Here is a 12635-nt window from a genome sequence, read left to right on the forward strand (position 1 = left end):
TTGTCATAGCCCTGTCCGTAAAGATGTTCAAAATCAACATCCTCGATCCTGCAGGATCGTATTATGGTCAGGCAGATCTCAGTCCCTGGGTTCTCAATAAAGACCTCCAGGCCCACTCTGTCACCTAGCTTTGATCTATCTATATAGCATGATCTGCCAGATGACAATACCAAAGCTCCGTCAATCCATGACTGTGCCTCCAGTCGTCTCAGATATCAGACAAGATATTTTCTACGGGTTACCTATCATCGCCTTGATTATACCGCGATGGTATGACCTGCTCCTATCCTCTATCCAATATTGCATCGCCTTAAGTCTCAAAGCCGCAGTGGCTGCCTCGCACTTAATCTGCATGTCTATGGGTCGGATATCCAATGCGGTAGTGGGTTCCGCTCCGCCTAGGCCAAGACAACATGTTCTCTGATACTGTTCTATTGTCCTTACATTGCACTTTTCCGCCATCGCAGTCCACCAAACTACTGAGGCGTAAGTAAGTACTGGTCTAAACACGCTCCTGTAGAGCCAGTGGACTACCTTCGGATTAAGGCCCCATTTCAAGCCTACGTCCCGTCTTCATAGTGCCCAACATCTGTGAACCTTTTCAGTACGCACGTGCATGTGACATTTCCAAATTAGTTTCCTATCCAAGATCACTCCCAAGTATTTGACGTTGTTAGATATCGAAATCGTTCTATTAAGGAAACGTGGTGCGTCATATTGGCCCACCTTCGTTTTTTCTAATGAGCAGGCAGATTTTTGCTTGCTCTGGGTTAACATTGAGACCCCTGGATCTAGCCCAGTCATATGCAAGACCCTTTCGTCGCATAGTAGACGGGTTCCAATTCCTCCTCAGTCACAATCCGTAATAGGTTATTTATGGTGGTCATCCAAAGGAGTGGCGATAGAAAGTTCCCCTGTGGAGTACTTTCTTCCTTATATTTATGTCATGGGCCCCTTAATTTATCCACCTGTTCTTTAGCATATGGTTTATCCTGTCTCTAAGGACCCGGTCCACCCGGTACTGGTCTAAGGATTGAATCAATTTGTCGGTCCGCACATTGTTAAAAGCCCCCTGGATGTCTATGCATACCGCCAAATTATACACCTTGGCATCGAAGGATTCTTCTATTTTATGCACAACCTCGTGCAGGGCAGTCTCCACCGACCTTCCCTTGACGTAGGCATGCTGTTTTTACTTGACCAATTCGCTGAATGTCCTCTTTATCATGGAATCCGTGATACGTTCCATGATTTTGAGTAGAAAGACATTAGGTTTATAGGTCTGTTGGCCTTTGGTGTCGCATAACTAGCCTTTGCCGGGTTTGAGTATAAATACCACCCTTGTCTCCTGCCAGGCAAGGTACGCTGTAAAAATAGTGGCCAGATGGGGCGCCAGATAGTCTGCCTCCTGCTGTAGTAACGCCAGAAATATTCCATCAGGTCCTTGTGACTTAAATGGTTTAAAGCTCCTCAAGACTTCCTTTACCATATATTCCATAATGATAAGCCTTCGATCAACCTCATTATTCCAAGATTCCGATGTCTCCGTGAGTTCCGTTCTATTCTCTGGAAAATGGGTTTTCATCCTCTTATGTCGACCACTAACCCATTTCGACAACTAACATTTCAGTTTGGACATGGGCTTCATCACAAGAGAACACATGCTACTCGCCTATGCCGACGAAATCGACATTGTAGGTCACTGGAAGTAGTAACTGCAGCCTTTGAAAGAATCGAAGGAGAGTCTGACGAAATGGATGGTTTTAACTCCCAAAACGCCTTGTATCACCGAGCAGATAAAGAAAATGGAGAAAGTTGGGAACCACAACTTTGAGATAGTCTGCAACTTTATCGACCTCGGCACCGAATCGAATGACACCAGTTTAGAGATAAGGCACAGAATAATACTGGCAAACAGATGCTACTTTGGATTAAGTAAGCAGCTTAGACACAAGGCCACCTCTCGACAGACTATCGAGACACTGTTCTCGGCTGTTAGCATAGAATAATTTGGATGTTGATATGGTTCAGTCCAGAAACATTGTTCCTGGTCGTCCATGGCCTCTGAGTTAAGGTAATATGTCTCTTGCCCTTACTGATTTTCTTCATCAGAGCGTGTGTTGCTGTCTCGCTCCGGTGGAGGTTTATCTGGATGACCTCAATCATTGGTCCTTCAGTAAATGGGCATATTGGTAGCGGGTGATGGCGTCATCGTCTGCTCCCTGTTTTTTAGACTGCATTGAGTCTCCCTTCCCCGCACTGCCTGATGTTTTTATACTAGGATCTTTGCCTATCCTAGTCCTCCGAATATTAAGGAAGTCGGTAATGGTTCCATCTCCGGGTAACTGTTCCTTAGGCGGTATTGAGTCTATCGTCCCTGCACTGCCTGATATTACGATATTTGACTATCCTCGTCTTCCAAATCTTGAATAAACGGGCTTCGCCTTGCTTAACTTAACACCAATATATTCAAATCCCCCATCCACTTTGTATAAATAATTGCTACGCTCCTGATTAGTCATTGCTCACACTCATGACTGTTAGTGCACGGTGGTCTGGGCGCACAATATGTAACATGTGCGTTATGAACATGAAAATATGTCTGTCAAATTGAAATTCCTGGCGTACATATTTTAAATTGGCCATAAATCTTTCTTGCTTTCATTACGTTGTTAAAATACTTAATTTTTCTCACATAATAACCCGATATACGGCAATAAAAAAGGCCCGTGTGGTGGCGATAAAACCGACACCTGTTTCCAGTTCAGTGGTGAGGCAAATAATGTGAGTAAGGTGTTGGTGTTGTTTGCGTTGACGTGGGTTTTGTGTGAACTTTTAAGTGTGACTTCTAGGCTTTGTTGTTGGTGGGTGGCACAAAAGAGCCACCCCCTGCTTTGGAGTGTCATGTGTGCATTCATTATGATGTCGTAGCCTTTATTAAAATCGCAACAAAGTTGCAAAAAACAGCTGAAGAGTAAGGGCTGTGTGGTAGTATTGGTCACATACATATATTAAAAATATTTTCCAAGTCAGTATTTATGTTCACACAGTGGGTACACTAGAAGAGACTGAGAGAGCGGGAGAGAAAAAGTGCGGTTCAATTGTCCCTATGAGTGGCTGAGAGTGTTTGTTAAATCTGTGGTTTAATCTCTACATGTTCATGTAATTAAGTCTTTAGTTGGCATTCGTCAGCAGGCAATTCTTATGTTGCTGCTGTATATGTTGTTGTTGTTGTTGTTGTTGGGCTATTATTGTTTCATGTGTCTTTTGTTTGGTTGTTTTTGCTACTTCAACAGCATGATGCTAATGTGGATGGCATGTTGTTTTGGTTTAAGGACATGTACGTAACTCTAATACTTTGGTTTGCTTGTGGGTTTTCTAATATGAGAGATGCACCGAACGTAAGAGTGTTGCATGTGCATGCACTTGTGTCAATGATGGTCTAGGAGGTGTACATAAGTTCCCCTTAGAGGAAGAGAGGGAGAGAGAGAGAGTCAATACTAAGCCACATAAATAGTGTGCTGTCAGTAACAGCTGTACTAAACTCTTTTGCTTGAATAAATCTAAACTCAGAGCCTTAACAAGCAAAGCCAGGACGTGCTTAACCTATAAAATGGCATACATGTAGAGTGGACTAGGTTGCTCTCGGTACAGTGAACAAATGAACTATAACGAATTAAAAACAAGTAAAAGCGTGCAAAGTTCGGCCGGGCCGAATCTTATATACCCTCCACCATGGATCGCATTTGTCGAGCTCTTTTCCCAGCATCTCTTCTTAGGCAAAAAAGGATATAAGAAAAGATTTCCTCTGCTATTAGAGCTATATCAAGATATGGTCCGGCTTGGACCACAATTAAATTATATGTTGGAGACCTGTGTAAAATGTGAGCCAATTCGAATAAGAATTGCGCCCTTTGGGGTATCAAGAAGTAAAATAGAGAGATCAATTTATATGGGAGCTGTATCGGGCTATAGACCGATTCAGACCATAATAAATACGTATGTTGATGGTCATGAGAGGATCCGTCGCACAAAATTTCAGGCAAATCCGATAATAATTGCGACCTCTAGAGGCTCAAGAAGTCAAGATCCCAGATCGGTTTATATGGCAGCTATATCAGGTTATGAACCGATTTGAACCTTATTTGACACAGTTGTTGAAAGAAAATTTTAGCCAAATCGGATAGCAATTGCGCCCTCTAGAAGCTCAAGAAGTAAAGACCCCAGATCTCTTTATATGACAGCTATATTAGGTTATGATCCGATTTGAACCATACTTGGCACAGTTGTTGGATATCATAATAAAATACTTCGTGCAAAAATTCATTCAAATCGGATAAGAATTGCGCCCTCTAGAGGCTCAAGAAGTCAAGACCCAAGATCGGATTATATGACAGCTATATCAGGTTATGAACCGATTTGAACCATACTCGGCCCAGTTGTTGGATATCATAACAAAACACGTCGTGCGAAATTTCATTCCAATCGGATAAGAATTGCACACTCTAGAGGCTCAAGAAGTCAAGACCCAAGATCGGCTTATATGACAGCTATATCAGGTTATGGACCGATTTAAACTATACTTGGCACAGTTGTTGGATATCATAACAAAACACGTCGTGCAAAATTTCATTCCAATCGGATAAGAATTGCGCACTCTAGAGGCTCAAGAAGTCAAGACCCCAGATCTGTTTATATGACAGCTATATCAGGTTATGATCCGATTTGAACCATACTTGGCACAGTTGTTGGATATCATTATAAAATACTTCGTGCAAAAATTCATTCAAATCGGATAATAATTGCGCCCTCTAGAGGCACAAGAAGTCAAGACCCAAGATCGGTTTATATGACAGCTATATCAGGTTATGGACCGATTTAAACCATACTTAGCACAGTTGTTGGATATCATAACAAAACACGTCGTGCAAAATTTCATTCCAATCGGATAAGAATTGCGCACTCTAGAGGCTCAAGAAGTCAAGACCCAAGATCGGTTTATATGGCAGCTACATCAGGTTATGAGCCGATTTGAACCATACTCGGCACACTTGTTGGATATCATAACAAAACACGTCATGCAAAATTTCAGTCCAATCGGATAAGAATTGCGCACTCTAGAGGCTCAAGAAGTCCAGACCCAAGATCGGTTTATATGACAGCTATATCAGGTTATGAACCGATTTGAACCATACTCGGCCCAGTTGTTGGATATCATAACAAAACACGTCGTGCAAAATTTCATTCCAATCGGATAAGAATTGCACACTCTAGAGGCTCAAGAAGTCAAGACCCAAGATCGGTTTATATGGCAGCTATATCGAAACATGAACCGATATGGCCCATTTACAATACCAACCGACCTACACTAATAAAAAGTATTTCTACAAAATTTCAAGCGGCTATCAAGAATATATATACTTTATGGGGTCGCAGACGAATATTTCGAGTAGTTACAAAGAGATTGACGAAATTAGTATACCCCCCATCCTATGGTGGAGGGTATAAAAATATTAATAGGGATTTTGTTTCTGAAAAAAAAATGAACTGAAATTGTCTCAATACGGGAAAATGTATAAAAAATCGACTTAAATTGTCTTAGACCTACATTGTTATTATTTTTCTAACCCATATTCGTGACTTAATCTGTTTTAGTCTTAAGTTCATGGAAATTTTTTCACCACAATAATATTTACATATATGCCATATAAGGAGCGATATCAGAATAACTTTGAGGGAATGTATAGTTGGATCTACTGTTCTTGTTGTGACAATGATTGGGTCTGAGATAAACAGCATATGACTGTGATGGTTTGCGGTAGGCATCCTTTTGAGAGAGGCCCAAGTCCTTAAAGTTTGCACAAAATACATTTCTATGCCGAGTAGTTATAGCGGAGGATTTGCATATGTTTTGGTTTTGTTGTTGTTGTTGTTGAATCCAGGACAGTTGTTGTAAAAACTATGTCAGTGATTGAAAAGACAGCATTTTAAGTTAAATCCTCTTGACGATGATAAAGTTGTGTAAAGAATATCTCTAAAACTGCATATGACATTTAGTTTTTTCTTCCATTTTCTTCTTTTTTTTTGCAGAGCATATAAACTAAATGACCTTTTGCTGATAAACTATTCAGAACACACTTAGGTAACTAAAGGAAGCAAAAGGATATCCTTAAAGAAACCACAAATCTTTGGGGACATTTGAAAGTACCCAAGTGCAGACACCACAGAACACACAAACACACACACGAATGTGGAAAACTAAATGCTATTTTAAAACTAATGAACCACAAAAGCGTTTCGCTTGAAAGCAAAAAGCAGGAGGGCAAACATTGCAAGATTTATTGGACCACTACAAGATAAAATTGTTCTCACAAGCAGACAACCATCATAAACTGCCATTCCACCCACCCACTGGTTCTAGCCAGCTAAACTAACAGAACTAGAATTTCGTGAAGTAAACATCTAGACAAACTATGAAGCGCAAAAAGGAGCATAACGAAGAAAAGACGCTGGTACTGATTTTGAGCAAACCCCAGAAGCAGCTGCAATATTTCAAAGATGGACAGATGTGTGTGAGTTTACAGGCGTCCTTCATTGTCTGTTAATTTGCAAAATCAAAAGGACTGTTGAAAACTCCCCCACTTTACGGGCCGTACTCCTATTGCTACCAACCCTACTACTGCCACTCACTCGCAGCTTGTCAGCTTCATCCTTCCTTTTGGCATTGAAGTTAATTGAAATCCCTAAATCAACAACAGTTGAAGGTGGGCTAGTGGCGGTGTTGGCGGCTAAAGAGGGTGTTTCATTACTTCTCCATATCGTAAAGGCCAACTACAATATTTAAAGCACATAACTACGCCGAGTACCGCATCATCCTTGGAGCAAACATTCTAGTCCCATTTTTGCTGCACGTAATGAAGACATTTTTACGCTCTTTAGCGTTGTTATTTTCGTCGTCGTTGTACCACTCGTCAGTGTCATCTGCACCATCATACGCTGCTAATAAATTCTGTGGCGTTGTTGCATTTTTAATTTTCTACTCTGCTGCCTGCTTGCATCAGTTGGCTGAGGCTGAAACTTTCACATTGGGTTATTTGACGGGTTCCCAGAGAACGCCGGGCAATTTGGATTATCAAAGACCAGGTAAATGGTTATATCATTCTATGAAAAACACACACACACACACCAATGCAAAACAATTTGTTTTCTGTTTGTATTTATCAGGTATCACCATTTCGGGAGCCATTAGTCTAGCTGTCAAGGAAGTGAATGAAGGTGAGTTGAAGTCCTTGGGCCATTCATTGGACTTCATAGTAGCTGAGACTTATGGCGATGAGGTCAATAGCATACGCCAAACAGCTGATTTATGGACGCGTCAGGTAGTCGGCTATATTGGTCCCCAGGAGACTTGTGTGCATGAAGGACGCATGGCGGCTGCATTCAATTTGCCTATGATTTCTTATGTAAGTAAATTAAAAAATATTTTGGTTGGAATATAAAAACTACTTCGAGATCTACTATAAACAAATAATTTTACTTAAAAACTAAAAATGAAAATTGTTATAGGGATAAATTAGATTTTTAATTAATTTTAAATAATTAAGCTAAGTTTTATATTCAGCCGAGATGAGCCTTATACACAGCTAAGCTGAATGTTATATTCAGTTAAGCTGAATATTATATTCAGCTAAGCTTAATTTCATATTCAGTTTAACTTAATTTCCTGTTCAGCTAAGCGGAATTTCACATACAGCTATGGTGAGTTTCATATTTAGCTATGGTGAATTTCATATTCAGTTTAACTTAATTTCCTGTTCAGCTAAGCGGAATTTCACATACAGCTATGGTGAATTTCATATTTAGCTATGGTGAGTTTCATATTCAGCTATGGGGAATTTCATATTCAGCCGTGGTGAATTTCATATTCAGCTATGGTGAATTTCATATTCAGCTATGGTGAATTTCATATTCAGCAATGGTGATTTTCATATTCAGCTTTGGTGAATTTCATATTCAGCCATGGTGAATTTCATATTCAGCCATGGTGAATTTCATATTCAGCTATGATCCTGTGGTGAGGTTCATATTTAGCTATGGTGAGTTTAATATTCAGTGGATTTCATATTCAGCTATGGTAAATTTCATATTCAGCTATGGTGAATTTCATATTCAGCCATGGTGAATTTCATACTCAGCCATGGTGAACTTCATGTTGTGGTTATAGATCTGTTTATGGAGGTGGCTATCCCCTTCTAGCTGCATAGGTCAGTAGTAGTTTCATTAGTTATTGAAATGTGCCAATAACGCTCCCGGTCACTCACTGAGAGTCAGTTGCAGCTTCTCCGTTAACGAAGTTTCCACTATCCGCAATCTGTGGACGCCCCCGGTAGCGCTCAGCTAAGGTTCTCGTGATAACGATAAACACCACACAAATCGGAGCTTAGAGTTAGAGCTTGATTGAATTTTATATTCAGCTGAGCTGATTTTCGCATTCAACTTGAATTTTATATTCAGCTATACCTGAAGGTGAAGTGTGAGGCAGCCACTGCGGCTATGAGACTTAAGGCGATGGGTGAATGGATTGAGGATGGGAGCAGATCATACCATTGCGGTATAAGCGAGGCGACGAAAGGAAACCTGGAAGGAAGGGAAGAGGTATCCGATCGGATACATAAATTGAACCTTGAGGTTCAACAGGCACTGCTGCCAGCGGCATAGTGTGGGCCTGGGGGTCTACATTGAGAACCCAGGGACTGAGATCTGTTTACGGTCCTGCAGCCGGAGTGTGTTGCTATAGCAAGGCTGTCGAGTGTGAACTTCTTTACGGACAGTAAAATTACCAAAAGGGCAATAACAACCAGGATGGTAAGGTCACGAACAGTCTTGCAGTGTAAGAAGGAGATTAATGTCTTCTCTGAGGATGGCAAAATCCGCATCGTTTGGGTGCAGGGCCATAACCGAGTAAGAGGGAATGAAAGGGCAGACGATTTGGCGGTGAAGGCCAGAGGACTGCCGTCAATAAACTTGGTTAACCCAAAACCTTTCGGGTCGACGCAGTCCGAGTTAAGGGCGAGGGCGACGAATTCGCATACAACCCTGTGGAACAGTGAAACGGTCGGTAGGACGGCGAAAATCCTATGGGGGGATCCAGATCGTGAGAAGACGAGACAATTACTGAAAGGAAACAAGAAGGAGGTCAGTATAGCTTTCGCCATCATAACGGCGCAGAGGTTAGCATGTCCGCCTACAACGCATCAGAAAAAATGTTCAGCGGTGGTTATGTCCTCCTAATTCTGGCGACATTTGTGGGGAACTATGCCATTTAAATCCAGTAAGGAAAGGCAAAAGTCGGGCGGTGCCGACTGTGTTATACCCTTAACCTACCCTATAGGTACAAATTGGCTACTATATCTAATTCTAAACAAATATCGGCGTATGTTTTCGGATGGGTTATTAAACAGTCGGTTGATGGGTTATTTAACAGTCGATTGAACAACGGTTGACAAATGACAACATTGTTGTAAATTTCCCAAAATCTAGCGAACCCATTCCACTGAAATTCACCGGTAATATTATGAGTCATAGGAAAATCCTTCCAAATTTGAGAGAATCGATTAACAAACACATAACATATGGAGCTATATCCAAATCTGAACCGATTTTTTTGCAATTTCAATAGGCTCCGTGTCTTGGCTAAAAAAAATGCTTGTGCCAAGTTTGAAGATGATTGGATGAAATGCGGCCTGTACTATGTTCACAAATTGACATGGACAGACAGACAGACAGACAGACGGACATAGTTAAATCGAATGGGTCGATGGCCATACTTATCAATGGGTGTTAGTTCTTCGTGTTACAAACAAATGCACAAAGTTATAATTCCCTGTACCGCAGTAGTGGTGTAGGGTATAAAAATAGTATGACAGCCATGTAAAAACTTCTTCACGCACTGCGTCACGCCATTCAGATTCACCTATAAAAAGAAGGCCCCTCAACATTGAGCTTAAACTTGAATCGGACAGCACCCATTGATATGTGAGAAGATTCATGGGCAAATTTGCATTTGCTTACTCGAATAAATATTTGGTGTCTTTAAATTTCCTTTAATCTTTGTGGGAAATGACTTTTTTTTATAATTTTTGTGGCATTAAATAGTTTGCAAGGCTTGACAGTCTGACGGAAAGTTCACTAAAAATTAAGATTGCCATCTTTTATAGCAAATGTTCCCATAGTTTTCTGTTTTTTTTTTCTCTAACTTCTATTTGCAGTATTGTACCCATCGCGATACCTCCAACAAACAGGATTTTCCCACATTTGCACGCACTCGCCCTCCGGATACACAAATCTCCAAGTCTGTTGTCTCACTGCTGATGGCTTTCAACTGGACGCAGGTAAAGAAACGATGAAAATGAATTAAATGCCATTGCTCACCATTAGCCTAGTCAAAGCGTACCTTAAAGCATAAGCGTCCGGGCAGAAAGGAGACAATTATTGTACAATAATATAGCAACTACGTGACTTCTAAGGCGGTTTGGGCCAAAGCTGTGACTTTCGACACCTAGCTGGCTGGCATGGAGAAGGAAACTGTTATTGATGCACATTTTAAGTGCAGCTGGAAGATGAGAGCACACTTCCTCTGTCTGAGGCACAACTGAGACAATTTATCACTTTATTCCGTTTAATATTAACTTTTATGCCGTTTCACTCCACTCTCTCTTTTGGTTTTGTTGTTGTTGTTATTACCTTTTAGGTTACATTTCTGTATCTTGACCATCCGGATAGTCTGTATCAACCTGTGGCCGACACCATCTTGAGTATTTTGAATTGTGCTTCCATTACTGTACGTGACGTCAAGACTTGGAACACCATCTATCACCATGGTTTCATGGCAAATCCTTTTGTGGATTTGGTGGAGCAGACCTTTAAGAATACACGCAGTAAGTACAGCAGTAGCCACAGCCACTCGCGTGAAAATTGAATTACAATTAGCCTTAACATTACCAACGGCAAAACAAATGAAGAGGATTTCATTTCACATTGAGTTAGCCAAAGGGCAGATCATGATTAGGCCATCTGCTTATTGCAGTCACAATTTCAGTCTCATAAGGGGGTTGGAGTTCAAATGCTAAGGGCACTTTAATGTTTTGCCATAAATCTGTGGCGATAATGGTGCGTGTTGACATCAAGAAAACTACCCTCAGATGGATGACAACAATTTTCTCTGAGTGAGGGTGAGTTGTTGCCCTCACCCACCCCCAATGATCACCCCCCATGTTGTTTTTCTTTGGGGGGTAAATTTTCCTTTTGACATTTGAAGTAGACTCAAAACAATTGAAATGCACACATCAGCTCTCACACATTTTTCTTTCACCAACACCCTGATTCCTTACTCGAGGACAAATCCTTACTTGACAAAGAGTCCCTCTCGCTGGCATTGTTATGTTTTGTTTGCACAAATGTAAAAAAATCTTAAAGTACGAGGACTGATTCCTATGCGCTTAGTATTGTCATGGTTATTCTTGCAGCCTTATAGCTGAAATTTGCTATTTGCATATAATCTTCTTAAAAGGATCTATGGCACATATTTAGCCCAATTAAAGCCGCATCACAGTCCTATAGAAAAAGTTGCATAATTAGATTTGTTTGTTATTGCAGCGAAAAACTTTAGTTTTAAGGAAAGGCAACATTTTACCTAGGGCTGTAGACAAAGTCGGCGGCAAAAGCATTTAAAAAACGATTCCCCCTCCCACCCTTAAGGCTTCAAGCACATTGGCTCCACAATGAAATGCAAATGATTTCAAGGATTTTGTTAAAAAGTATGCCACGAATTCAGAAAAATAAAGAAAATATGTACACACCCAATTAGAACTGCCTACTTGGTTAACCCGAAGCCTTTGGGGTCGACGCAGTCCGAGTTAGGGGCGTGGTCGGTGGATGCGCATGTAACCCTATGGAACAGCGAAACGGCCGGTAGAATGGCAAAAATCCAGATCGTGAGAAGACCAGGCTATTACTGACCGAGAGGTAATGAAGTAAGTTGGTAAGAAGGAGGTCAGTTAAGCTTTCGGCATAATAACGGGACCCATAGGACTTAGAGCTCACTTATGCAAACTCGGTGCGGTAAGTGATAGCAGGGTATACGGGGAAGATGATGAGACGTTTAAGACAACAATTACAGATTTTGTAAGTAGCACGGAATTCCTAAGAGCTTTTAGATTTTCTTTTTCGTGGTTAGAGCGCACAACAAGGCGATAACAGGCTTAGATAGTGTCATAGGCGGATTAATATCCGCACCCTCTTTTCAACCAAACCTACCCAATTTGGGGGCGATATTTAAATGAAATAAAAATATTTCAGATATTTCTTTCCTACGGCGAATAATAGGGAAATTTGATAAATATTTTGATATATCCCACACCACCACTATGGTGCAGGGTATTATAACTTAGTGCATTAGTTTGTAACACCCAGAAAGAATAGAGATAGACCCATTGATGAGCCTACCGATAGACTTAGAATCACTTTCAGATGCGTCGGTCGGGCCATGTTAATTTGTGTATAAACTACAGGTCACAATTTTCATCCGATCCTCTTCAAATTTGGCACATACATTGTTTTTGGCATAGAGACGAAGA

General features: G+C 40.9%; 1 protein-coding gene across 2 annotated transcripts in view; it reads left to right on the forward strand.

Annotated features, from left to right (window-relative positions):
• Positions 1–12635, forward strand: part of LOC106089617 (speract receptor) — a 122483-nt gene that overhangs the window by 73031 nt on the left and 36817 nt on the right. For both annotated transcript variants that reach the window (XM_059362705.1, XM_059362702.1), the window contains exons 3-6: positions 6091–7143; positions 7225–7463; positions 10269–10391; positions 10751–10937. In XM_059362705.1, coding sequence (XP_059218688.1) covers positions 6915–7143; positions 7225–7463; positions 10269–10391; positions 10751–10937 — 778 coding nt within the window. In that variant the 5' untranslated portion in view covers positions 6091–6914. The remainder of the gene's footprint in view (positions 1–6090; positions 7144–7224; positions 7464–10268; positions 10392–10750; positions 10938–12635) is intronic.

The sequence above is a fragment of the Stomoxys calcitrans genome, chromosome 1 (assembly GCF_963082655.1).
Source record: "Stomoxys calcitrans chromosome 1, idStoCalc2.1, whole genome shotgun sequence".
Classification (NCBI taxonomy): Eukaryota; Metazoa; Arthropoda; class Insecta; order Diptera; family Muscidae; genus Stomoxys; species Stomoxys calcitrans.